Source organism: Macrobrachium nipponense, chromosome 2 (genome assembly GCF_015104395.2).
Source record: "Macrobrachium nipponense isolate FS-2020 chromosome 2, ASM1510439v2, whole genome shotgun sequence".
Taxonomy (NCBI): Eukaryota; Metazoa; Arthropoda; class Malacostraca; order Decapoda; family Palaemonidae; genus Macrobrachium; species Macrobrachium nipponense.
Window position 1 is genome coordinate 60,978,589 of NC_087201.1, and position 27,839 is coordinate 61,006,427.

At 43.1% G+C, this 27,839-nt stretch overlaps 1 protein-coding gene across 1 annotated transcript; it reads left to right on the forward strand.

Annotated features, from left to right (window-relative positions):
• The first annotated feature begins 2,088 nt into the window (after positions 1 to 2,088).
• Positions 2,089 to 27,646, forward strand: LOC135220635 (uncharacterized). The gene is made up of 3 exons (XM_064257954.1): positions 2,089 to 2,415; positions 2,516 to 2,621; positions 26,497 to 27,646. Exon 3 carries the CDS (start codon positions 26,696 to 26,698, stop codon positions 27,641 to 27,643), a length of 948 nt encoding a protein of 315 aa, XP_064114024.1. The 5' UTR covers positions 2,089 to 2,415; positions 2,516 to 2,621; positions 26,497 to 26,695; the 3' UTR covers positions 27,644 to 27,646.
• The last annotated feature ends 193 nt before the right edge of the window (positions 27,647 to 27,839 follow it).

Below are 27,839 nucleotides of genomic sequence, written 5' to 3' on the forward strand. Positions count from 1 at the left end.
CTATTATTATAAAGAACACACTAAATACTCAAACAACCTCTATCCAATTGTTTATCGCTTAACCTTTGCTGGGTCTTGACTCTTGGGTAGCCTAAACTTATTGCTTCTAGTGTTTATCCTAGCTGTTCCTATTCCTCCAGTTTTTATTTTGTCTTGTGATTTTTTGTACATATCCATGTTTTAATGCATTTTTTGTAAGATGGTTTTATTAATCATTGCAGCTTTGAAAATGCGACAAAAGAAACTGTCGTGAAACGTCGGCATAATAAACTCATGGTGCCTTTTCCCTTCGCCTCCGAAATTGTGTGTGTGTGTGTGTGTGTAGATTCCAAAAGGTCCCAGTCTGTTGTTACGCAGGTTATTCTCTTCTGTTTGTAAGTGTCTTGAAATTAGTGTCCTGTAGTACTGAAAAAGTCTAATCGGGTGAGTTTTTGATTATGCATTGTTCATGTTATTTTGTACTACAAGCTATCTAGGCAGTTTTGGTTAAGATGGTAACTAAAATCTCAACTGGTATGATGAGCCCTTTAACGGTGAAGAGGCTGTCTGCTTGATTTAAAAAAAAAAAGTAAAATTGGTATCTATAGGCTTCAGAAAGTGTATGATGTGGCTGCATTTCTTCCATTGTTCATGGAAGGTGATACATTGGCTTTATATTTGGAAATGAAAGATGACCAAAGCGATTGTGACAATATTTTTGAAGTATTAGGTTTTGAAAGCAGCCTTTTCAGATCGAGCATTGTAGCATTTGGGAAATTAACTAATTCAAGATGGTACGGGTGAGCAGATAGATTTTTTGCAAATTAGTTAAGAAGGTTTGCAAGGTGAGCTGAATTGAAATTATTAATAGAACGAGAATGTTGACTCCTAATACATTTAGCGATGTTGCTGCTGGGAGTAGCTACACATCTGTGCCCAAGTCTGTTAAAAGTAAAGCAGTGGTTGGGCGGGGGAGGGGACCGGTGGCAAATGAGTTCACTAGGCAAAGTTTTGGTGAATTTTAGAGGTCAAGACCTTGTAAGGGGGTTTAGTGTCCTCAGTACATCTCATGCTGTTCACTGTATAGGCATTACTTAGGTTCTTTGCAGCGTCCCTTCGGCCCCTATCTGCAACCCCTTTCGTTCCTTTTACTGTATACCTCCTTTCATATTATTTTTTTTTTTTTTCATCTTACTTTCCACCCTCTCCTAACAACTGATTCATGGTGAAACTGCGAGATTTTCCTCCTGTTACACCTCTCAAACCTTTTACTGTCAATTTTCGTTTCAGCGCTGAATGACCTCATAAGTCCCAGTGCTTGGCATTTGACCTAACTTCTATATTCAATTCAATCTAAATCAAAATGGTTATGTTTGGCACTGTTACTTGTTTACATTCAAATACTGTTTCCGCAATGAAGTCCGCAGTGCCTTGCAAGTTTCAGGTTCGATTTGCCCCAGTGATTGAGCAGATATGGCTGTGGTAAATTTTAGATTCTTGTAACTTCGTTTAGTTGCGACGAATCGTAGTGCGTAGCTACCAATCTTTCTTGGGCTGGTATGGATTTCCTCATACAAGTATACCATATCTTGTTTCTTAATTAATGGTTCTACTAACGAGAGCAATCATGATCCATTCGAAGAAAATTGAACCAGTCGCTTTTTCTAGAAAAAAAAAAAAATTTTTTCAAAACGTTGGCGTGAGAACTTTTGTCGTTTCCACGACCAATCTTTAGTCCTATATATATATATATATATATATATATATATATATATATATATATATATATTGTATATATGCACACATATATAGGTATACAACAGTAGTTGTTGTTATTGTTTTTGTTGTTATACAGTTGTTGTTGTGAAATAATGGTATTTAGCATTCCGCATCGTCCGTCCCCACGAATACGAAAGCCACCAGGAATTGGTTCGTCAAATTTATTTCGCCGTGTTTAGTAAGAGCCCCTGGAGTTTAATTACAGCCTTCCAAATAAATATTAATTATAATTCTTGTTCAGGAGGTAAAACTGCATAGGAAAACCGCAACTGCCATAGTTCTAGGCCGCCGCGGAACAGTAATATAGGTAGATCTACCAAAATAATCATTAAGTATGCAAATTTTTGCTATCAATAATGATTTATTGAAAGTAAACAATGTTTTGTTACTTATATCGATGGGGAAAGGCCCGTTACCAGGTGCCCCCACCCCCCTGAAATCCGCCCACGCCTTTGTGATTGAATGATGCCGCGGAATACCTACTAGTGACGTCCCTGTTGAAGTCACCAACCCGGCCCCCGTTATTATGGTGCCGACGATTTAAGAAAATTGTTGGTGAAAGTTTATGATGCAATGCGATCGCCGATAGGATCATTCCAACTGCTAGTCCTGAAGATACCTAGCCTAATTACCTAGCCTACTACCTATTTGGGATAGGTAGGTAGCCTAGTACAACGAAGAGTGCTGTAGTGAGAATTCTGACCCCTTGGAAATTCACTGCATAACCTGGTGTACATTTTTTTTTGCTCTCACGCAGGATATGCAAGCTAGCATAGCTAGGCGTCCTCTGTTGGACATCAACATGGAAGGCCTGTGACAGAAACTGCTGTAACATTTTACATCGCCTCATCTTCCTATTGCTTGTAAGTCGTGCCTCATGAAATCGCTTGTTGCTCTTGTTGAAAAACAAAATTAAAAATGGTAGCTTGGCCATTCCTGGTAATCTTTAGTACAATTAGTAGTGATGCTCTTCCCCTCTTGTCAGACAAGGCTACAAAGACCATCTTGCTCGAAACGGAAAAGCAGGGTTTCTTGTAGCTACTAGTAGTACCTAGGTAGGTAGTATTGCATACCTACATTATAATTTCCATAGGCTAGCCTATTGTAGTAGGCTATGTTTTAATCTCTCTTGCAACCTTTCTGACGTAGTAGGTACCTAGCCCTAGTAGGTATGTTTCATTAGCATGGAACCTAACCAGCCACACCTGACCTAACCGGACACTTAGGGTACAAGGTCCTTAGTCTAGTGCATGCAGTGTTTAAAGAAATTCCATAAATTTACCCAGGTACCTAATTCTAGCTAGTAATAAATTTGTTCCTGCTTTTACCCTGGAAATTAATTTTTCCTACAGTTTTTTGGTTTTGATGAAGAGGCACTACCTACTAGGTATTAGGTAATCTATTGTGGGTCTGTTATTTACCTTCTACCTATCTCTACCCAACAATGTTGGGGGACTTTGGGAATTCTGGTTTTTGGGTGGGGAACACACATTAACAAGCGTCCATGTATGTGTTCTGTTAGAGACTGAGGGATATGCAAACCCCTGGAGAGCCATAGCCTATGCTCCACAGAAGGGCAAGAATGAAGGCAAGTGGGGTACTTGTTGGTAGCTGGTAAGTAGCCCTATGAGTTGGTAATGAAAGGGTGGGGGAGTTAGCTAGGTAGAGAGACCTAGATATAAATAACAATTAACCAGCAAAGACTTCTACATTGAAAAATTAAAACTGCGGGAAAAATCAATTTCCAAGGTAAAAGCAGGCGTGGAGACATCGCTAAGAATGATGTAAGGGCGGCATTTTGCTAAATGTCCGTTCTTCCTCTGTACATAATTTTTATACCACATACCTATAGCCTACTAGAATGTAGATCATTTCACAGCCTATCCGCCGATATATGTATCATGTAAAAATGTACTCGCTGCACAAAGATATATATTTTCAGCTGCAAAGAAACACAATCGCAGCAGAGGCTCCATCCCTTTTGTATGTGCGTGCGTGTCTGCACTCCTGCCGCATATACAGCTATCTTTGTTCAATAAAGTTAGTTGGAGCTTTCTCCTTGTCTGATTCCAGTTCTCACAATGACTTTGCAAAGAATACCTTAAGGTTTGAGCAATGACTGTAAATCACAAAAGCTCTTATCTTAAGCAGTGAACACACGAATTGTCATTCGTTCCTCATATGGGGTAAGCAGAAACCTAATGTTCTCAATGAAAATTGCGTAACAATGGTATAGTAATTCAAATTTGTTCCGACACGTTACACAAACCATCGGTCTTTTACACAAGGAATTACTTATCAGCCCCAGCTGGACCAGTTGTAAGATTTAATGACAAGGTAGTTCGGCAGTAACTGCTTGTCCGATCGTTGGTAGTCCCCCCGCACGATGGATGTAAACGATCCACTTTGCTTTCGACCACTGTCGGGTGAAGACGTGTATTACCTCTCTGTCCGCCTCTGTCGTGAGATTGTTCACAAACATTTTGACTTTCAATCAGTTTCTTGTATACTTGAGTGTGAACTGTAAATACTTTTTTGTTTTTTTATTGTGTTATTGCATCACTGGAGAACATGCAGTCCCATGATTCTAATAAGCCCCCGGGGAAAATTTGTGCCTTATCCACAATTTTAAAGATTCGTGGCAAGAAAATTTGTACTGGCAAGAAGGAATAATGTGCTGCATGTGCTCGTCACTGGGGTTACAGGAGGGTAGCAATGTTCAAGAGGGTGGCATGATTTCAATGGTCTATCCCCCCAAAAAAAAAAAAACTTAGGGGGGGGGAAGTGGGTGAGTGAACCAAAACCTGCCCTATCAACCTAGGCACATGCACCATAGCATTTGGTATAGTAGTAGTAGTAGTAGCAGCAGCTGAAATTTGACCGTGAAACGGCTACATTCATGGATTATTCGTTATCTGTTTTTGCTTGTACACATAATTAGTGTTCGAAACATTATATAGAACAAGAGAAAACACAATAACACGCTACAACCTTCTCCTAGGTGATTTACCCCACTCTTAACCCTTCTTACCATTGGATAGAGTTCTTGGGTAATAATTCTCCCCGTTGTCTCCCTCACCGAAAACCTTGCATTCCCAACGGTTCCACACTTGCCATAGGGTAGAATTCTAAGGTGAGTTACTGGTTAATTACAGCTGACCCCCTAAAAACTAACAGCAAATTGTTAATAAGCCTCCAAAATACTATAGGAAATGGCAAATTCCAAAGAAATACCCCCTACGGTTAATCTAAGTGATACTGGCGTGATGAGTAATGTAATTGGAAATTGCAGTTTCCTCTAGTATTTTGGATGCTTATTAACAATTTGTCATCAGTTTTTGTCAGTCGATTTTAATCCTCTTGCTCTAAATTTTGTTCTTGCATTCCACAGTTTGTATCAAGACATGCTGCAAATTTAAAGATATCTCCAATCCTCTGTAGATAAAAGTTTTCAATGATTAGTAATATTATCAATTACTTTTATAAAAATGCTTAACAGTGCTAGTACGTCACACAAGTTTGTCCAAAGCTAGAAAAAAAGAAAGTACAGTAAAAGCATGGGGAAGGACTTTCATTATTTCATGCAAGGTTGCCTCAGTGTGTCTTGTAACATTTGTCGTTTGACATTACCTTGGACTGGTTAGGAGTACTATCTTGTGCAGAGAAGGCCGTCAAGGATGACTCCATTGAGCTAGCTGCTCTTTTCTCCATGGGATTTTAAAAAAGAGGGAACTGTGGTGCTCCTTTATAACTAAAGGGGTTACTTGACCCATAAATAGGCCCTTTTGTTTTTACAGTTTCGAACCTCCAAAAGGAGTCAGGATCTATTGTCGCAGTCTTCCAAACACCCTCAAGGATTTGTCAGCATTTGCTCCCAAGATGGTCTCTCCTCTTCAGCAGCAACCTTTTCACAGGAGTAAGCCCAGGTCACAGCCTAGAACCTGCCCTAGTGTCTGCTTCTCTTCCAGAGCCATCAAAAAGTGTTCAAACCCAGATCTTAATGACCTCATCAAGTCCTCTGATATGTCCAAGATAAGGAAAGAAGTTCTGGTATCATGGAGCCTGGACTCATTGTTGAAGTGGCTGACAGGTCCGTCTTTTAACCCCTATGTTCTTCTTCTCTGAGGAACCTCAACCAAAAGACTCTTCTTTGTGTTGCTAGCAACTACTAAATGTATTAGTGAGATCCAAGCCATCGATACAAGGGTAAGATTTTCAGTTGATGGTGCAAGTATAGGAGTAGGTGGCTGCAATCATAGCAGAGCTGTTAGCCAGGTAACTCCCAGGGAATTGGAACGTAACAGCAATCAGGCTCATCACTGGTGTCAGTTGGCAGGGATTTGGCCCTCTCCATCAGACATTACAGAAGATTTTCCAATCTTTGGAGCCTCCCAATGATAATAGTGAACAGAAGCTGTCAGTGTACTGTCCTATCGTTCGACTTTGTCAGTCATCAGTAGACACATCTCCCGACCTATAATAATCTTCAAGCCTCGGAAGAGACTAGGGATCTTTCAGTTGCCACTCCCTGTCTACAGACGTTGGAATTGTGGTATGGAGCTTTTCGAAACCTCATGCCGTGAGGGCAACAGAGGCACAGGTCTCCATGGACACCCGTGCTTCTGACCGCTCCTCAGAAGTCATCTACCCAGACCGGTGAAAAACCTTCCACCAACTCACAGGGGACCTTGGATCCCCATGTATCAGTAGCAACTGTTGTACAGGATTCCACAGAACCCCATGCCACAGGAATTACAGGTTAACAAATTCTATGGATATGCATGTCACCTTTCTTGGCCTCAGGCATCGTTTTTCCCGGACAGGTTAAGGTTCTGCCGCTGCACAGGGTCCCACGGATTCCTGTGACACAGGTAAATTCCCTGGTCTGTGGACCCTGGCCAAAGCATTTTCTTGTATGGGAATGGTGCCAGGGTCCCAGACAGGTGATGTAAATCCATGGGTAAGCTCACTTGAAAAGGTACTGCTTATTCTTTTTGTCTTTTGAGGCCTAGGCCCCCAACCAGACTATGGCAATCAAGGAGATGAGGTTCTGTCATCTTTCAAGTCACATTCAGTCCCATCTCGAACTGGGTAGGGGCCTTTCACACTAAGCGATTCTTGTCGCACCAAGATACGATTGGAGTGCCGGATCTAAATGCGACACAAAATTGCGCAAATCGTACATTTGTCCGACTACCGCACAAAGTCGCCCAATTTTTGACAAGCGCTTGCAGTCTGCTCTCAGCCTGTAGTGGTGACTAGATGGACAGGAAGAGAAAATTGTCTTTATTCATTACATCTGAGAGACAAAGAGAGAAAATCTAGAATTCACTGGGTACACCCTTTGGATACACAAAGGCACTTGTATGGTGCATTTGCCACAATTTTTGAGGAGCTGAAGAGAGATAATGATAAATTTTGCATTGTTCCGATACGAATACAAACCCTTGGTCCTTTACAATAGGAAGGTAACTAGCGGCAGCTGGAATGGTCATAAGCTTCAAACAAGGGAGTTCGGTAGTTAACTGCTTGTCCGACAGTGCGCGCACGCACGACTGGGAGGTGAAGAACCACTTTGCTTTCGGCCGCCGATGGGGACAGACGTGTTGTTCGCTCTCTGCCCGCTTTCGTCGTATGCTTTGCATCTTCAAACTTGGTTTGCTTTGTGTGTGTTTGATAAGATACTGTAAGTACGTGTGCTTTGTATTTTATTATTATTTCATTATTACGCATTCTCGTGAGCTGGAGACGTCCCCACGCCTCCCCATCAGCCGCAAGAGTTTGCCCTTGGGTGGAGGGCGCGTAAGTGTTGGGGCCTTTCACTCTTTTCCAGAGGTTGTTCCACATGAATTATGTGCTCGGTGCCGAGGGTGCGAATGCTATCGGGCCCTGCGTTGTGTGTAATAATTGGTCGGAGGAGCAGTGGGTGCTCCATGAGGATAGGAGGAAGCGATGTAAGCCTGCCAGGGAGTCTTTCGGATGGTTCTCCGGCGACGCCCTTAGTCACAGACACGTCGTCTTCCTTCCTTCCACCATCCCAGCTCTCGCGTTGGCTCCTTCCCCTTCGGGGAGGTTTCTTGTTCCTTCTCTTCGCCTGATCCGTCGAGCGGAGAGGAGGGGCCGGGATGCCCCGACATCCAATTGTACTCGGGGTCTTCCGTTCGTTCAAGGGGATTCCCCCCCCGTGCGAGAGCCCCTAACTACTAACCTGTTTTGTTTTTGTTTTTTTGCTTCCTCAGGTGCTCCTGCTGCGGGCTACGACCTTGGCCAGGTATGTTTTCTCTCTAGGTCTCCAGGGCACACCGAGCGTTCAGGGGCTGCTGCATCATCTGGCGGGTGCTGTTCCGGTCACCCATGGAACGGTGACCAATACCACCACCACCGTCTCGACCCCAGGGTATGCCGCCCCTCCCCACCTGGTCTACACACGTGATGTGGTGACTCCTACGGCTGCTGTACAGACCCAGATCGCTGCCGTACCGAGGAGGGGCGTGCCTCCCCCTCCGGGTTCTTTACCCTGCCAGCCCCTGACTTTCGGTGCCCGAAGAGTTCGCCCCTGGACCTGCCGCCGGTACCCAGGATGTCGCTGGCTGCTGCCCCGTCTCCTGCCGTACCTGCCTTGCCTGCCACTCCTGCTGTACCTGCCTTGCCTGAGCCAGTTCCTGCCAACGTCGTTCCAGCCCGTGGTGTTACTGCCCCAGTCGCAGGTCCTTCCGGACAGGTGCAGCCGGGCCCTGTTGCTTCGGCAATAGCCCCGGCTCCATCCTGGATGGAGGACCTGACGTCTGTCCTGAGGGAGCTGACAAAGGAGAAGAAGAAGAAGAGGAAGGTATTGTTGTCTTCGTCGCCTGCTGCCGCCTCTTCCCCTTCGACTTTTAAGGCTTCCAAGCCGAAGAAGAAGAAGGCTGCCTCCTCCCCCCCCCCAAAGAAGTCTCCCTCGGGAACTTCTAAGGGCCCGTCTCACTCCGGTGGGACGGGGGTTCTTCCGCTGGTCCTCCTGCTCCTTCGGGAGTGGGGCCCGTCTCTCCTTCCACAAGGAAGAAGAAGACGGGGACCAGAGGGGTACCGGCTAACACCGGTACTTCCTTGCCTGGTGCTAAAGGTCCTACCTCTACATCAGGTTCCAGCTCGGCCCCTCGTTCGCGAGAGGTACCAAGTGTACAGTCTCCTGCAGGCGACCATGCAGCCAAGGCTCAGGCGTCTGAGTTCGCTCGGCGCCAGGACCGAGGCACGGAGCAGAAGGCTGGCGAGAGTCGCTCAGGTGACTCTCGCCAGGCCAGCAGTGTCGGTTTCCAGTCCTTATTCTCGTTCTTCGAATGGAAAAGAATTTAGGATGGAGGTCTATGTACAGGAACCTACAAATGTACTACGTATATTGCCCTCGCGACATGATTCTGTTAATCAATTGAGTTGTCCGAGGTGTAGGCACATACCGTAGTTAACTCTACGGATTGTGACCGAGACGAATAGTATCTTCTTAATTGAACTGCAGCTCGGGACTGCCTGCAACCTCCCAGGAGTTACCAGTTTCGATTTTGAGATACTTATGGTATTGTTACAACAACACCACCTCAGCGTTTGTATTCATCCCAGGAAATCCGTTTTCGTTTAAATGCAAATCTGATTCACGAGCGGATTTTTTTTTGCGCTCGATGGTTCTAGCCTAACGCATTCCTTCTTGGAATGGATTACCCGGCAACTCAGGAGCGAGAGCTAGCGGTGTATTGGGCTGCCTGCAGCTGCCGCAGCCCAGCACAAGTTGGATCTCCGAGATGCACGGTCGGTTTATGTCTCTCTCCTCTACAATGATTGACTACCGAACCATATCTCTGCCCGGCAATCACAGACTTAGGTCTCTGGTTGGCTGGGATTCTTGCATACGTGAATGACCATCTCTACTGCATTGCCTTGGACATTACGAGAATTTTCAGACAGAGATATCTCAATAGACTCTATCATCTTTCTGTTTACCGCACGGTAACAGAAGTCTGTAGCCTAGTCTCCCGCTGCATCGCACCTACCGCTGCGATAATGCGGAATGATTTCTTCAGACATCTGAGTTTGTCTTCTAAATATATCTTGTATTAGTAGGTGTGCAGTTATTCATTGTTCACCCGAATTGTAGATGTATAACGGAAGACATCGCCTGTTCCCCGCCCTGGCAGCTCAACTTCCAAGTACGTACATATACTATATGTCCTCCTTGGATAACCTGAAAGAAGAAGATGATGATTCAGCCATGAGAAGCAGTTCTCCAAGCAGTACATCCCTGTGTTTTCATTACTGAAAAGCGCTCCGCTTTCATTGCAACTACAACTTATCACCGAACAGCAATGAAATAGCGGTTTAGCGTTTTCAGTGCTTTGTAAGCACAGGTTCAGAATCTTGAGAATTACTTCTCTCGATTCGGCTCTGAAGACGTAGGTCTGCATTCACCTTCCACCTTCGTCTTCAACGGCACATGGTGTTGTTTCTCCTTAGCTGAGATTCAACTACTATGAGAACTTCTGTCTTGCCATCAGGGACCTCGGTCTCTAAAAGGCAATTGACTTTCGCTTGTTGGTCACATGCCTTGAGAGAATCATCATCTCGCCTTCCGGCATCGGTGGCAACAAATAGACGATTTGTATGGTCTCTCGGCATACCCCTTTAACCCTCTTACGCCGAAGCGGTAAAAAAAAAATTGTCTCCCGTGTGCCGGAGGTGTTTCAGAGTGAGCGCGGAAGCGGAAAAAATATTTTTTTCAAAAGATCACAGCGCGCTTAGTTTTCAAGATTAAGAGTTCATTTTTGGCTCCTTTTTTGTCATTGGCTGAAGTTTAGTATGCAACCATCAGAAATAAAAAAAATTATCATTATCATATACTATGTATAAATAATGCGATATATGATAGTGCAAAAACGAAATTTCATATATAATTGTATTCAAATCGCGCTGTGCGCAAAACGGTTAAAGGTAACAAGTTACTTTTTTTCGTTGTAATATACACTAAATTGCAATTATTTTGGTATATAACACATTGTAAAACGATAAAAGCAACACAGAGAAAATATTATCACCAAATGATGCATGAATTCGTAACGTGCGGACGTAAACAAATATTTTTTTCAAAAATTCACCATAAATCTAAATATTGTCCTAGAGACTTCAAATTTCTTTCAAAATGAAGACAAATGATTGAATATTACTATACTGTAAGAGTATTAGCTTACAATTGCAGTTTTCGACCATATCTGACGAGTTAAAGTTGACCAGTTGGCTCTCCGAGATGCACGGTCGGTTTATGTCTCTCTCCTCTACAATGATTGACTACCGAACCGTATCTCTGCCCGGCAATCACAGACTTAGGTCTCTGGTTGGCTGGGATTCTTGCATACGTGAATGACCATCTCTACTGCATTGCCTTGGACATTACGAGAATTTTCAGACAGAGATATCTCAATAGACTCTATCATCTTTCTGTTTACCGCACGGGTAACAGAAGTCTGTGGCTAGTCTCCCGCTGCATCGCACCTACCGCTGCGATAATGCGGAATGATTTCTTCAGACATCTGAGTTTGTCTTCTAAATATATCTTGTATTCGTAGGTGTGCAGTTATTCATTGTTCACCCCGAATTGTAGATGTATAACGGAAGACATCGCCTGTTCCCCGCCCTGGCAGCTCTACTTCCAAGTACATATATATATGTCCTCCTTGGATAACCTGAAAGAAGAAGATGATGATTCAGCCCATGAGAAGCAGTTCTCCAGGCAGTACATCCCTGTGTTTTCATTACTGAAAAGCGCTCCGCTTTCATTGCAACTACAACTTATCACCGAACAGCAATGAAATTACTTCTCTCGATTCGGCTGTGAAGACGTAGGTCTGCATTCACCTTCCACCTTCGTCTTCAACGGCACATGGTGTTGTTTCTCCTTAGCTGAGATTCAACTACTATGAGAACTTCTGTCTTGCCATCAGGGACCTCGGTCTCTAAAAGGCAATTGACTTTCGCTTGTTGGTCACATGCCTTGAGAGAATCATCATCTCGCCTTCCGGCATCGGTGGCAACAAATAGACGATTTGTATGGTCTCTCGGCATACCCCTTTAACCCTCTTATGCCGAAGCAGTTAAAAAAAAATTATCTCCCGTGTGCCGGAGGTGTTTCAGAGTGAGCGCAGAAGCGGAAAAAAATATTTTTTTCAAAAGATCACAGCGCGCTTAGTTTTCAAGATTAAGAGTTCATTTTTGGCTCCTTTTTTGTCATTGGCTGAAGTTTAGTATGCAACCATCAGAAATAAAAAAAATTATCATTATCATATATGTATAAATAATGCAATATATGATAGCGCAAAAACGAAATTTTATATAATTGTATTCAAATCGCGCTGTGCGCAAAACGGTTAAAGGTAACAAGTTACTTTTTTTCGTTGTAATATACACTAAATTGCAATTATTTTGGTATATAACACATTGTAAAACGATAAAAGCAACACAGAGAAAATATTATCACCAAATGATGCATGAATTAATTCGTAACGAGCGGACGTAAACAAATTAAATTTTTTCCAAAAATTTTTTACAAAAATTCACCTTATAAATCTAAATATTGTCCTAGAGACTTCAAATTTCTTTCAAATGAAGACAAATGATTGAATATTACATACTGTAAGAGTATTAGCTTACAATTGCAGTTTTCGACCATATCTGACGAGTTAAAGTTGACCGAATGTCGAATTTTTTTATATATATATTTTTTATATGCAATTATTTCGGAAATAAGAAAAGCTACAACCTTCAGATATTTTTCGTTTTATTCTACATGAAATTGCACACATTTTCATATATAAACCTCTATGAAATGCCTAATATGAAACGGAGCAAATATTCCGAGAATGGTACGTACGCATTTCGGAGATTTGTGGCGGAGAATCCGCGCGCGGAGGTAAGGAAAGATTTTTTTTTTAATTCACCATAAATCTAAATATTTTGCTAGAGACTTCGAATTTGTTTCAAGAGGAAGATAAATGACTGAATATTACTAGACTGTAAGAGTTTTAGCTTACAATTGCGTTTTTCGACCATTTCGGTAGAGTCAAAGTTAACCGAACGTGGTTTTTTTTCTATTTATCGTGATTTATATGCAAATATTTCAAAAACAAAAATGAGAAAAGCTAACAACCTTCAATTATTTATTGTTGTTATTCTACATGAAATTGCGCACATTTCATATAGAAAAAACTTTATGTAATGGCTAATTTAAAATGGTGCAAACATTACCACAATCGCACGTATGATTTTTTTCGGAAGAGTTACCGCGCGGAGACGTAAAGAAAATGTTATTTTCTTCATAAATTCACCATAAATCGAAATATTGTGCTAGAGACTTCCAATTTGTTGCAAAATGAAGGTAAATGCTTGAATAATTTTCTAGAATATAAGCGTTTTTGAGCTTTACACAATTGCGTTTTTCGACCGATTTCGGTAGAGTCAAAGTTGACCGAAGGTTGAAATTTTGGCAATTATCGTTATTTATATGAAAATATCTCAAAACTGATAAAAGCTACAACCATGGGTTGTTTTTCGTTGTATTGTGCATGAAATTGCGCACATTTCCATATTTAAAGCTTTATATAACGGCTAATTTTAAAATGGTGCAAACATTACCACAATCGCATGTATGATTTTTTTCGGAAGAGTTCCCGCGCGGACGTAAGGAAAAAGTTTTTCATAAATTCACCATATCGAAATATTGTGCTAGAGACTTCCAATTAGTTGCAAAACTAAGGTAAAATGATTGAATATTACTAAAAATATAAGAGTCTTAGCTTACAATTGCGTTTTTCGACCATTTCGGTAGAGTCAAAGTTGACCGAAGGTTGAAATTTTGGCAATTATCGTTATTTATATGAAAATATCTCAAAACTGATAAAAGCTACAATCATGAGTATTTTATTGTTGTATTCTACATAAAAATGCGCACATTTTCATATATAATACTTTCATGTAACGGCTAATTTACAATGGTACAAAAAAATTATGTCAAGTGACGAAATCATTTCCGAGATGTGCACAGATACTTTTTAGTGTGGCAAGAAGAAATTCGCGCTTGCGCGCCTGCGTACAATTGTAAAACAAACAACACCTTGATCCGTGAACTCCAGCATCCCCCAAGGCGCGTGATTCAAAAGTTTTAGGCTGGTAGGCCTATAAGTATTTTTCCGCGAATTTAAAAAAAAACTTTTGTAAGTCGACGTAAAATACGTCCAGTCGGCACATGGGAGACAAAAAATGTTGACGTAAAATACGTCCTGTCGGCGTAAGAGGGTTAAAGGCGAGGGTCACGTGACTGCTCAGATGCTTGGACAGCTCGCCTCACACAACCGAACGCAGTCAGTCGGCAGCTGTCGAAGCGTCCAAGACCGTTACGAGCTACGCTGTGGACTTAGTTCGGTTGTTCCAGATCAATCATTACTTCGCCCTACTAGCTTGTTCCAGTACCCATACCATCGACACTCACTATGGAGTGTCGGTGTCCTATCCACCGTGGAGATGGAGAGACTTCACCACAGTGGGGTACGAGACCGCGAGAGACTTCGCTGCAATGGGATACGAGAACACGAGACACTTCGCTGCAGATGGATAGACCAGTATGGGTACTGGACATCCCTGAAGAATATGTCGGACAAGAAAGAGGGATAGGTCATCTCAACTATTCCCTTCTTTCCCTCCGAGTAGGGGAACTGCATGGCTTTTCCTTCGACGTCAAGCATCCAGGGGATGGGGATCTGTGACGCTTTATTTCGTACCGAACTTCGTAGCGAAGACTCAGAATCCTTCGGTTCCTGCCGATCGGTTCGAGTCTTTCACAATCCCCTCCCTAATGGACTTCACCGACATCGATGCGGGTGAGATGCTGCTTTGTCCTGTGAGGGCGCTACGGTGCTATCTGAAGAGAACTCGGCACCTCAAGCTGAGTGTTGACGCCTCTTCGATAGCACCGGGATAACCAAGAAAGAAGTATACAGGAACACACTTTCTTTCTGGCTGTGTGAGGCGATCAGGAGGGCGTACGAAGCTGATGGTAGCGACGACATCCGTACCCTTTGTCCGAGAACCCACGAAGTCAGAGGTTTTGGTCCTTCCCTTGCGTTCTGCAAGAACTTCCCCGTGGCGCAGGTACTGAAGGCAGGGGTCAGGTCCTTGGACACTTTTTCCTTAGGACCCATGGTGGCTGCTCAACATGTTGTGTAGCTTACCCAGCACCCGAGTGGACAGAACAGCATCTCATCCTTGTGTGACTGCATGAAGGGATAGGTGAATGAGAATGTGACTGGCCTTCTCTTCCCCATCTTTTTCTCTCCCTCTACCTGTGGGGAGAGGGACGCGGTCGTCACTACGCTGGATCAGAAGGCGATGCAGGTAAGCTACTCGACCGAGCCCCATCCTATCCCTTTCAGTAGGGATAGGAGCAATTATCCACCATTTCCCCCAACAAGGGGGGGAAAGTAGAGGCCAACAAGAGACAACCCATGACTTCATATTGCCTCTTGTAATAGGAACAAGTTCTTGCTTGCTAGTTTTAAGAGGTACGCTTGCCTCCCTCTTATTACTTGGGTCCAGAGGTCTGACCATTGATCCTGTGGTACATACCCCGATCATTGGGCGAATTGGCTAGGATCCCTCCCCTCTGCTCTTACGACCAGGGAGGGAATCCAAGGTTGGGCGAACACCAGTCTGTTCTTAAGACTCAGATTCCTCCCACCAAGAAGTGAGTCTTCCTATTGTAAAGGACCGATGGTTTGTATTCATATCGGAACAAATGGCAATTTGTCGAAAATTGCAATTTTCCTAACTATACAAACCTGAGGTCCTTTACACACAGTCCCACCTCATGCCACCCCTCACTCTGCATTTCCTGGGCCTAAAGCAAAGTGGTTCTTCACCTCCCAGTCGCGCGTGCGCAGACTGTCGGACAAGCAGTTAACTACCAAACTCCCTTGTTCGAAGCTTACGACCATTCCAGCTGCCGCTAGCTACCTTCCTATTGTAAAGGACCTCAGGTTTGTATAGTTAGGAAAAATGCAATTTTCGACAAATTGCCATATTACTTCAGAATGTCTAAAACAACCTTTGAGGAACTCGTCACGTCTGCGTGACCAGTTGCTAAAAGAAATACGACATTCAGAGATGATATTTTGCCAGCACAACAACTGGCAGTTACCATCAAGTAAGAGGAAATAATATGGACCTTTCCTTGTAAATTTGCTTTTTCATATAGAAATTAAAAAGGAGAAATGAAAACAACTAATGTGAGCTGAAACATCTCTATTTATCAAAAGTTTAAACTTATATATCTATATCAAAAACTAAAATCTTTTACTTTAATATAAAAAATCCATATCTCTCTCTGTTTCATTAATTAATGTAAATAAAACATAAGTGTTAACTATAAACACTTCTCAAAATATCATATATATCAAAATCAAAAGCTTTTAGTCCTCTTATATCAATACTAATCTGCCGATAACCTTCTCATAATTTCAGTATCGAAACGTATATGTAACCTTAATGAAAAAACAGCAAATCATTTAGTAAGTCATTTCTCAGTACTAATTGGTGATTATTTTTGTCTGAAAACTGTGCGAATTGGCGAATTTCCTGCAATTAATGGGCAAATATGGTCCAGAGAGGAACCCGCAAATTAGGGGCCCACTGTATACACATATGACAATATTATGGCAGAGGAATTGGTAACTATACATATGGCATTATTAATATTTTCATTGTACAATTTTACATTGACTATAGGAATAAATAACAGTTATAATGCAATTTCTATTTACCCTTTGACTATATAGTCATACAAAACCTTTGGAATTGCTAAAATACAATCTTATTGAAATGAAAAAACAATTAATTAGAGGTGTTTAGTACGATATTTTAGCCCGATATACATGGTAACCTTACATAATAGTAAACACTGCTGATATCAAGGCGAGTGCAGCCAATCATTCATAGGTCAAAGCCAGGTTGTAGTGAGTTTCTAGCAAGTTGTCCTTGTGGCTGCAAGACTGCTTTTGTGTTGTGTTTTTGCAGTATGCAACAAAGAAAAGAATCGTATGTGTCTTATGCTAAATATTTTTATAAGGCGATGCACAAGTACCAAATGATTTAGATAATAGGACAAAGGTGGCCGTTATGGGAGTAATACTCGAATGATGAGTATGAAAAAGAGATTTACGCAAATATTCTGTTTATATCAAAGCCTTTCTAATTTTTCAGACCAAGAATAAACAATGGCCGAATTTTCTTGCCAGATTAACTATCTTAATAAGCTATCTCATTGACCAGCTACAACGACCATTTTTAATAACTTACCTATTCTCCTGACACAAAAATTCATTTATGTATTATGTGTATTTATGTATCTACCATATTTGTGTTTGTATACAGTATGTACAGGTAGTCCCTAGCTTATGATGGGGTTCTGTTCTTGAGACATCGTAAGCCGGAAATTCATTAAAAATCCTAAGAAAACCTTATTTTTATTGCTTTGGGTGTATTAAAAACTATGTAAACTGCATTTTTATTGCATTTTTCATTAAAAAAAAACTTCAAATATTGATTATTTTGCATTTTTGGAGTAATATTTCTTCCGGCAGGCATCGTAAGTGCGGTAACCCCGGAACATGCACGTGTAAACCTGGAAATAATTTCTGATGAATATAATTGAAAAGTGCCTGTATATGTGTTTATGCATATTCTATCATCCTCTTTGATGTCGAATATGAATGCTAACAATACTGATGATTATAATAATAATGAGAATAATGATGATAACTGTAATGAATATTGGTGTGATTATTATCATTATGATTGATAATATAATTATCACTATTTTACATAACCGTGTGCATAAGAAAAACAAAATAATGTACTGCATTTCTATTCAGTTGGCTAAATACAGGTCTTGACCCACATAGGCCCTACGACAGTGTGGTATATTTTGTGGGTATTTGAATGATACTTTACGTATCCTTGAAACTCCAGGGTAACAATGATTGTCACAAGTGTGTGTAAGACTTGGTGCATGTTTCAAGTTAAAAGAAACGTGAATTGCACCATGGAACTGTACCTGCTACACAATTAATATTCCCATTTGATGCCCATCCTTTTATTGTACCCTACTTAGGTGTTGAATGTGTAAAACAATATAAGAATTCTATATACTACTACTGTTACTACTACTACTACCAACATCTGAGTCATCATTCATAAAGTATAGGGGCAGAGCGACTAGTAAAGTATGTATGTACGTCATACTATAGTATCAATGAGTGGGAGAGCCTTCAGTAATGACGTTTTATTAGCCTCTATCTTCAAGCCTGCTAGATTTAGCAGTTTCCTTTTAAATTTCTTTGATTTACTCTTGACAATGCCTTAATTATCAACATTAAACATTACTGCATATTTTTTCCCAATTAGGCTGTGACTTCAAATGGCTATTTCCAAAATATGATCCATATTCGATACTCTGGTAAAATTTTATTAACGAAAATCAATTAGACAGGGCCCTGAAATGCACAGTAGGTTTGTATAGTTAGGAAAATTACAATTTACTTTCAAAAATTTTGATTTTTCCTTCATAACCCTAATTTCTGGGCTCAGCTCGTGTCGGTCCTATGAAAGGATCCTTAATATCATTCTTTCTAGGTAAAATTAATCTAAAATTACCAGAGAAAAACAAAATTAAGAAAATGTCAGTAAAACTGACTCGCTCATCTCTTAAAAAGAGTGTCGGTATGATAATAGGGGCAGGGGCGAGTGGGGAACACTACCACGAGACAATCACCAATTAGAACTTCCAATCAGAATCCCCCCAAGAGAGAGCTGACACCAACGGGCGATGCAACCGCTACTACTACTACTAGAGGACGCCACGGACAGCAGCGCCCCTAGCGGACATCCTTAATTTTTAGCGCTACGTCAGTCAAGACGCAATTTTTCTTGTGCTGTGCTATTTCGGATTTATCTCTTTAATCTACCATGGAACGCTCTGCTATTGCCACGGCTAAGTTAAGTAACTCATAAGTAATGTTTTACCACATTTTTATCTTCCGGGTACCAGTATTTTCCTCTTAAATAGGTTCATATACGGTTCCCCGGTTGTCTCGTGGCGGCGCCATGCTGCCTCGTAAGAATTCCCGGTCCTCCATACTGGGACTTCTTATACTTATGGCTTACTATATTACGTTCATTGTTTTTACATCGAGTTTTAGCTAGTTTAGCCCTCCTACCATTTCTCTTTAGTTTGGTATTTAGGGCTATTATTTTTATTCCGGCCCAGCATCCCCGGCTCTTGCTCTTCATCGGCTATCGCTGGCTCCGAGTAGGCTTCTGTTTCTTGGAACAGTCTGCCTCCTCCTGGGCTTCTTTCTCTTTTACTAAAAGTGTCTTTTCCATCTTTTCGATGTATATATTTATTATATTTAGGGTGTTAGGCTAGCCTAGGTGCTTGTTCCTTGTATTGGTACAGCCTGGTTCACGTGGCCCTCTCACGGTTGTGTTGCTCGCGGCCTAGGCCACTTGCGGTCACGTGTTCCATCGCACCTTACCCTGCCCCTGCCCTCCCCTTTCTGGTATAGGGAGGAGCTGGGGGACACCCCTTGGTTGTCATGACAACCTCAGTCGCCTTCTCTCTCTTCCCTCTCTGAGGTGGCCAGGGGTTCCTCCCAGCGGGGGTATAGGCGACCACTCATGAGGTACCGGGTCTCCATCGCGGGTAGTCGGTGAGGCGGGGAGGAGTAGGCCATCCCTCCCCCCCCTCTCTCACTCCCGCCGTGTTACGCCGAGACCTTCCTCCCCCCCTCCCCAGTTGCTCAGTGGTCGGTTGCTTGCCTACTATATCCTTACATCTCTCCCCCGCTAGCCTCCGGAAGGGAGCTTGCTTCTTACCCGCGCACTCTTCTAGTAGACGGGCGGAGAGAGGTTTGTATTATTATTATTTTAAGGATATACCCTAATTTTACAATGAATTGTGTATTGTTATTATTATTATCTACCATCCCCGCCATTTTCCGTCGTGGTTTCCAATTACCACCACTCCTGGTTGGTTTCCTTTTGTGTCCCCGCCATCAGCGGAGCTATAGCCTAGGGCACACAACCAACCTGGTTACCACACGTATTTTGGCGGGGCTCTGGTTTAATCTAACTTTATCGCTCCGGCACCAGCGGAGCATCTGTTAGACTGTAAGTGTTTACCTGGTACTCATGTATCTTTCCACTTACAGGCTACCAACTGTCAGGTCCCAGCGTGCAACGCGACGTTGTACGACCCCTGCGGCCACGATGAGTGCAGTCTCACGCCCCCCCCCCCGTGCCACGTCATACAATGAGATGATCGTCTGGCACCCAGAAGCCTGCGCCATCTGCTACGACCTAGTCGGTCAGCTGGGAGATGGGGTAAGTCCGTTATAGGCTTCCTTATCATTTTACTAACAACTCTTAGTCATAAGTTTGTTAACCCCGTTCCGCCACTAGAAGCTAATCTCGCCTTTCTTTCAGGCTACTGGTGTGAGGGAAGTCGCCCTCGCCACCCTGAAAGCGTGGGGTGGGGCGGCTTTCGGGAAGAACGCCGCCAAAGGCCAGCCATACATTCTTGATAAGAAGCTGGCCGTCCAGATCTTCCCTGCGGGCAAGTCGACTGGATACGTTGACCCCTTGTCCGCGGCCCCTCTGATAGCCTCCATCCAGCAAGACCTCCAGCAATCCTTTGGGGTCGTAGCCTCCCAGGAGTCGGTCCCGGACGTCGCTGTGCCCTGGACCTTAACATCGAGCCCATGGCGGTAGGGGTGGAGGATTTGTTGGTTGAGGTAGGTTGTGTCGGGCGGCCAAGGTCTTTCCTTGGGTGCTCCTGGATCTTCTCCTGTCCCGTTCTTCGAGTGCTTCTTTCCAAGGCTTTGTGGGATCTGAGATCCCTACCCGCTCTCCCGCTCTCTCTGTACCCCCAAAGGTGAAGGGACAGAGAGAAACCGAAGACTCTGGCCAAGGACAACTTTCTAGGAAGTCGTCTTCGTCTCTTCGGCTAGGAAGTCTTCGACCTCCTACGCCGACGCGGTGAAAGCGAAAGCGAGCTCTTCTCACTCAAAGAGCTCTAGAAGCAAGGCTTCTAAGGAGGAAAGCTCGCGCTCCCGCCGAGCCAGTGCCTTCTCCCGCCTCCACCGCTTCCACTCCGGCTACGCCGGTAGGAGGAGCAGGGCCTAGCACCTTTGATCCCTCTGCTTTCTCAGCAGTGGTGATGCAACAGGTGGTGGGCGAGCTAGTTGGCTCGCAAGGTCTCCTGCCCTGGGGAACGAGATTCGAGCAGTATGTTCGCACCAGTTTGTCGAGCACTCTGTCTCAATCAGGCCAGTCGATTCAAGACCTCTCTAAACAGGGTTAGAGAGAATGAGAGGACCGAGTAGGCCGGGCTATCTCATGTTCCTCTTCCAGTCTCCCCACCGCGCCAAGCACTGGCATTCTCCAAACTCCCGCCATACGACTCTCTGCAGCTTTCTCCATGGAGAACCCATGGAGAGTAGCTGCCTACGCTCCTTTCAAGGATGGGATGATCTCTATCCCGGAGTGTGAACTCGGAGGGGATTGAAGGACTTCGAGGTTTTACCCTCCGGGTCTGACGCAAGCCTTTCATCGGTTATGCTAGGCATGACTGTAACGGCTCTGACTAGGGAAGACAAGATCTCTAGAGAGTCTGTCCTATATAGTAGAGATCATGCTCAGCGGGAATGGGGTTCACTGCCTTGAGGACTGGGATGTGCCAAGAACACTAAACTCCAGGCCTACAAGAGTCCCTTTACTTTACTTTTATTTTTCGCGACGGAAGAGGAGGTTTCTCTTCCGTTCGCCACGAAATTAGTAGAGAAGTCCCTTCAGGCAGTCCTCAAGGATGAGGCCCATCCCACAGTTGAGGGAGGCGGAGTATACTTCTCCGCTCTTCCGGCTTGTTTCGGAGAATTGTGGGAGAACTTGCCAGCTACGTTCACGCTTGGTAAGCTCAAACCGGACTGCGCCATGGACCAGTTCGGCGAAGAAGCTACCAAGGCTGCCGGATTCCCTAATCCAGGCAGAGTTTGATGCGCGAACCAGGTTTGGCAGGTCCCATCAATTCCCTTATAATTACGGAAATGGCTGCCCTCTCTTATGCTACGGAACCGCTGTTCAAGATTTTGGCAAAATAAAATCAGTTCCAGACGGTACTAACAGACGCTTTCGACTTCTTCCAGGCTAGGAGGAATTGCCGAAAGCATGTTCTACAGGAGTGTACTATTAGGCACGACGCCGAATAGACTCTTGGCCTCTAGCATGTGGGAGAGGGATCTCTTCCCAGAGTCCGCTGTCAACGCAGTGCACCACGAAGCTGCTAGGCTCAACCAGAGCCTTAGAGCTAGGTGGGGTATTTTTCCTCGAAGAGGAAACAAGATTCCGTTCCCACTGCTGGTAAGAAACCTAAGAAGGCTGGTAAGAGATTCCAGCCGTATCAGAAACACCAGCAACAGCAGCAATTTGTGGCAGGCGGTTCCCGGTTACCCAACAGACAACCTGCTAGTTCGAAACAGAACCAGCCCATCCTCCTGTTGTCCCCTCAATCACAAGTCCGTCCACCTCCTACGCAATCTCGCCGGCCTTCAACCCTACATATGAGGCTCAAGGCTACAAACAGCCGAGAGGTAGGGCGAGAGGTTACTTTCAGTCAGCGTGGCGCAGGAAGGGCGACAAGGAGCAGGCAGTTCAGAGGAGGGGGCGTGGTGGTCAACCCGCCATCAACAATGAGGCTCCCCAGGTAGGAGGGGAGGAGGCTCCGTTCCTCTTCCGCCACAGGTGGGGGTTCAGCAATTGGGCACAGAGCATAGTGTCCAAGGGATTTGGGTTGGAGTTGGATCAAAGATCCTCCTCCAATCAAATCATTCCACCAGATACCATCAGAGGAATTGACAGATTACGCGGAAGAAACTCCTTCAAGAAAGGAGCTATTGCGAGAGTCAAGCATCTAAAATTTCAAGGTCGCTTATTCAGCGTGCCAAAAGAAAGGCCCTCAACAAAAAGAAGGGTAATCTTAGACTTGTCAAAACTAAAACTCTTTCATTCGTTGCGACAAGTTCAAGATGCTTACCCTCTCGCAAGTAAGGACCATTACTTCCCGCGTGGAGCCGTCACATGCTCCATCGATCTACAGACGCATACTATCATATCCTATAGCCAGGGCACTTCCGCCCATTCCTAGGATTCAGGCTAGGAAATCAAACATTCTCATTCAAAGTGATGCCCTTCGGTCTGAATGTAGCCCCCCCAGGGTATTCACAAAAATAGCAGAAGTGGTTGTACAACAATTGAGAGCTCAGGGAATCTATTGGTAGCAGCATACCTCGACGATTGGTTGATCTGGGCACCAAACAGTCGAGGAATGTCTCAAAGCCACCAAAAAGTAGTTCACTTTCTGGAACATCTGGGGTTCCAGATAAACAAAACGAAATCCAGACTTACTCCAGAGTCTCGTTTTCAGTGGCTAGGAATCCAATGGGATTGTCTTCCCCACAATCTGTCAATTCCAGTGGCCAAACGGAAGGAAATAGCAAAAATCTGTCAGGCAATTTCTCAAATGCAAACAAACGTCAAGGAGAAACAGGAGAGAATCCTAGGGTCCCTTCAGTTTGCTTCGGTAACAGAATATCCTCCTGAAGGCAAGCTGAAAGATTTTAATAAACGAATTTGGGCGATCAAGAGCAAACACCAAATATAAGAGACAAGTGTCAGTAATCCCACAGATCCTCCGCAATCAACTCCGTCCTTGGTCAAAGGTAAAGAACTTAGCCAAGAAAGTAACCCCTTCAATATCCCCTTCCAGTGTTAACCATTCACACGGACGCCTCCCTGTCCGGGTGGGGGGGATACTACTCAGTTCAAACAGGTTGCAGGGGACTTGGGTTCAGTTCAATTTCGCCAGCTCCACATAAAACGTGTTGGAAGCAATGGCAGTATTTCTTACCTTGAAGAGACTGCTTCCCCCCGAAGAAGTCTCATCTAAGGCTAGTTTTGTTTTTGGACAGTGCAGTGGTAGTTCATTGCATCAACAGAGGAGGGTCCAAATCCAAGTATGTGAATCATGTCATGATAGCCATCTTTGCCTTAGCAAACAAACACCAAATGGCATCTGTCTGCCACTTCACTGGCAGGAGTAAGAAATGTGATAGCAGACGCCCTGTCCCGGTCAGTTTCCTCTGGAATCAGAATGGTCTCTAGACGACGTCATTCAGTGGGTATAAGCCTGAGAGTCCCAGGTCTCCAAGTGGATGCTCTTCGCCTCACAAGCGAACCACAAGCTCCCTTGCTATGTGGCCCCCAACCTGGACCCTCTGGCTTTATTTGCCACGGACGCCCTGTCGTTGGACTGGAATCAGTGGAGGAGAATTTATGTTTTTTTTCCTCCAGTGAATCTTCTCTTGAAAGTCCTAAGCAAACTAAGGTCTTTCAAAGCGGATAGTAGCTCTGATTGCACCGGACTGGGCCCAAGAGCAAACTGGTTATCCTCTTCTTCTGGAATTGGGTCTCCGACCTCAACGGATCCCCAATCCCAAGCTATCACAATCAGTACAAATGAGGACTGTGTTCGCTTCCTCAGGAATTCTCCAGACCCTAACTTTATTATGGACTTCATGAAGTTTGCGGGCTAATAAAGATGACTAATATTGATCCACAGAATATCTCTTCCTAGAATCAGATAAGAGAGAGTCAACCATTAGACAATATGACTCAGCTGTTAAAAAATTAGCATCTTTTCTTGAAAGAATCGAACACTACACCATGACAGTTAATCTGGCTATATCCTTTTTCAGATCCTTGTTTGAAAAAGGTTTAGCAGCTAGCACTTACCACTCATAAATCGGCTTTGAAGAAAATCTTTCAAGTAGGTTTTCAGATAGATCTGACTGAATCTTATTCACGTCTATCCCTAAAGCCTGTGCTAGACTTAGACCTTCCCAAAGGCCTACTACAGTTTCATGGTTCTTAAATGATGTCCTCAAACTAGCTTCAGATACTGACAATCATCTTGTACATTCATAATGCTCCTGAGGAAGACATTATTCTTATTAAGCCTAGCCTCAGGAGCTAGAATTTCAGAACTGTCGGCTCTATCCAGGGATGCGGGTCATGTGGAATTCCTCCCATCAGGAAGAAGTTCTACTTGCTCCGGATCGTAGCTTTTTAGCCAAAAATGAGGATCCTCTTGCAAGGTGGGCCCCCTTGGAAGGTTATCCCACTTCCCCAGGATCCTTCTCTCTGCCCAGTATCAACTCTTAGAGCCTTTCTATCTCGTACTTCTTCAAGTCCTCAGGTGCTCTCTTCATGAGAGAAAAGGTGGTACTTGTCAGTAAAAAGGTATTAGACAACAAATCCTTTACTTCATTAAACAAGCCAATCCGAGTCATTTCCAAAAGCACATGATATCAGGGAGTAGCCACCTCAATTAATTATTTTCAACATATGAACTTTGAGGGATCTTAAAAAGTATACTGGATGGAAATCCCCGACAGTCTTTAAACGCCATTATCTAAAGTCCTTGGAATCTTTAAAGTTTCAGCAGTAGCAGCGGGAAACATTGTTTCCCCTGATACTGTATAGTAGTTGTAGTATAGATCCAGGTCTCCTTTCTACCTACATCATCCAACATGCCTCACCTTATCGCCAGGCTACTCGAATATCATAGCCTTAGCCGCTGAATCATATAGTGGATTGTCCCTTTTTTTTTTGCTAGGGACATCCACACTTGTACTGATAGTGTACTTCAGTGTACCTACCCTTATTTTTATGCTAGGGTAGGACACAAGTGTTTTGTATATATTTTGCCACACTTGTATTAATGATGGACTTCAGTGTACCTACCCTTATTTTTATGCTAGGGTAGGACACAATGTGTTTGTATATTTTGTAAATATGTTCAAGTAAATCCCTTTTGTTTATTTTACATGCATCACTGTAATTTACTATAATTACCATTTAAGTACTTTAAGTTTACTAACGTTCTGTTGTTTTACTGTTTAGTATAAGTTAGTTTAAGTGCTTAGTTTGTATGCTGTAATTGATTTACTTATATTATATCCATCATTTTACACTGCTTTTCATTTGTTCCTTTTTTCCCATCTTGTCTGTTTCTCTGGTACTCTTTCATAGGCCGACACGAGCTGAGCCCAGAAAAGGGATTTTGACGAAGGAAAAATCTATTTCTGGGTGAATTGGCTCGTGTCGCCCTATGAAACCCCCCCTTTATGGTTTTTCCCTCCCTTGCAGGACAAGATGTTTTAGATTAAGGATGTCCGCTAGGGGGGCTGCTGTCCGTGGCGTCCTCTAGTAGTAGTAGTAGCGCTGCATCGCCCGTTGGTGTCAGCTCTCTCTTGGGGGGGATTCTGATTGGAAGTTCTAATTGGTGATTGTCTCGTGGGTGTTTCCCCACTCGCCCCTATTATCATACCGACACTTCTTTTTAAGAGTGAGCGAGTCAGTTTTACTGACATTTTCTTAATTTTGTTTTTTCTCTGGTAATTTTTAGATTAATACCTAGAAAGAATGATATTAAGGATCCTTTCATAGGGCGACACGAGCCAATCACCCAGAAATAGATTTTTCCTTCGTCAAAATCCTTTATATTAACCAATTTTTTCTATACATATTATAATGAATTCATGTGCTTTTTTCTTTTAGGGTGTGTTGGTTGATGTTTCCTGAATCCTTCAGCGAAAATGAAGTCTGCCAATTAACAGTCAAACACATAACCTTGTGGATAAATCTAGAGGAATCGGTACTTATAAACTTCCTAATGAACAGTTGATATAAGATGTAGAAAAATGCAGTTTCTACATGAGGCATTTAATAGTAAGGAAACCATCATCAAGCAGAAATAATGGTGAGGTTCCAGCTAGTGAGATTCATTGCGACAGTGTCTATTGCTGCTCTTCTAGTCCTTTTCTATATGATTTTGTTTGATGGCACCACACCGAAACCTGTAAAGCTTGTGAAGAATCAGGGATGGAGTTCAAAGTTAAGTGAGTATCCTGTGATAGAAGGTTCTGCTGTTGAGTCTCAGTTCATGGCTCTGAAAGTTAACAATTGTTCAGGAAGTTTAATGCAGCAACATTATGTTAAGTTAAATAATAAGTACTGGCAGGTAGTAGATGATGGACAAGTTTATCTCTACAGTGGATTTTATGATGCTAGGTTTGTCTACCTAAAAGTTGAATATCACTATGTGAGAATTATTGGCATGTCAGTTGGTAAAATTAGTGGCAGAAAATATCACTGCAGTCTCTGGTATAAACAGTTACCACATCTTATCACGATTGAAGCCGAGGTACAAGAGATCTGGTTGCAGCAATGGAACCCCAATCCAGAGCCTGATATGTACCATGCATATTTGTTTACCTGTCCTATTCCTTTAGAAATAAAAAACAAAAATATTTTCCCTAGTTATGTTTCACTTTCGAGCAATGTTTGTAAGAACATAACCACCAAGTTACCTCTTTTGGGAGAGGAGGTTAATATTTTGAAGAAAAGAAAACAAAAAGGCTTTGTGGTATGTGTGAAGGGGATGGATTTTGCAAAAGACCTTTCTTTGAGATTGGTTGAATGGTTAGAATTACTTTTCATTTTAGGTGCAGATAAAGTATATTTTTACAAGTATAGGTTACATGAAAATATGGAAAGAGTTCTAGAGTTCTATGAAAAGCAGAAAAAGATTCAGGTTGTACCTTTGACCTTACCTGGTGACCAGCCTAACAGTCCTGACCTTAGGAGTTCATACTTAAAAAGAGCAGTATGGCAGAAACGGAGAATGAGTTGTACCGTACAATGACTGCTTGTAGAAAATATGTATGAATATGTAATTTATTATACCTCTAGATATTGATGAAGTTATCATGCCACTGAAAAGTTACACATGGAAATCATTAATAGATAAATTCAAGAAGGAAAATCCAAAATGGTTTAAGAAATATCCTTCTTTTTCAGCCCAGAATACTTATTTTCTAGATGTTTATAACTCCTCTTCC

Bases quoted from the DNA above. Each gene is read 5' to 3' on its own strand.
- LOC135220635 (XM_064257954.1), top strand. From the start codon at position 26,696: ATGGTGAGGTTCCAGCTAGTGAGATTCATTGCGACAGTGTCTATTGCT.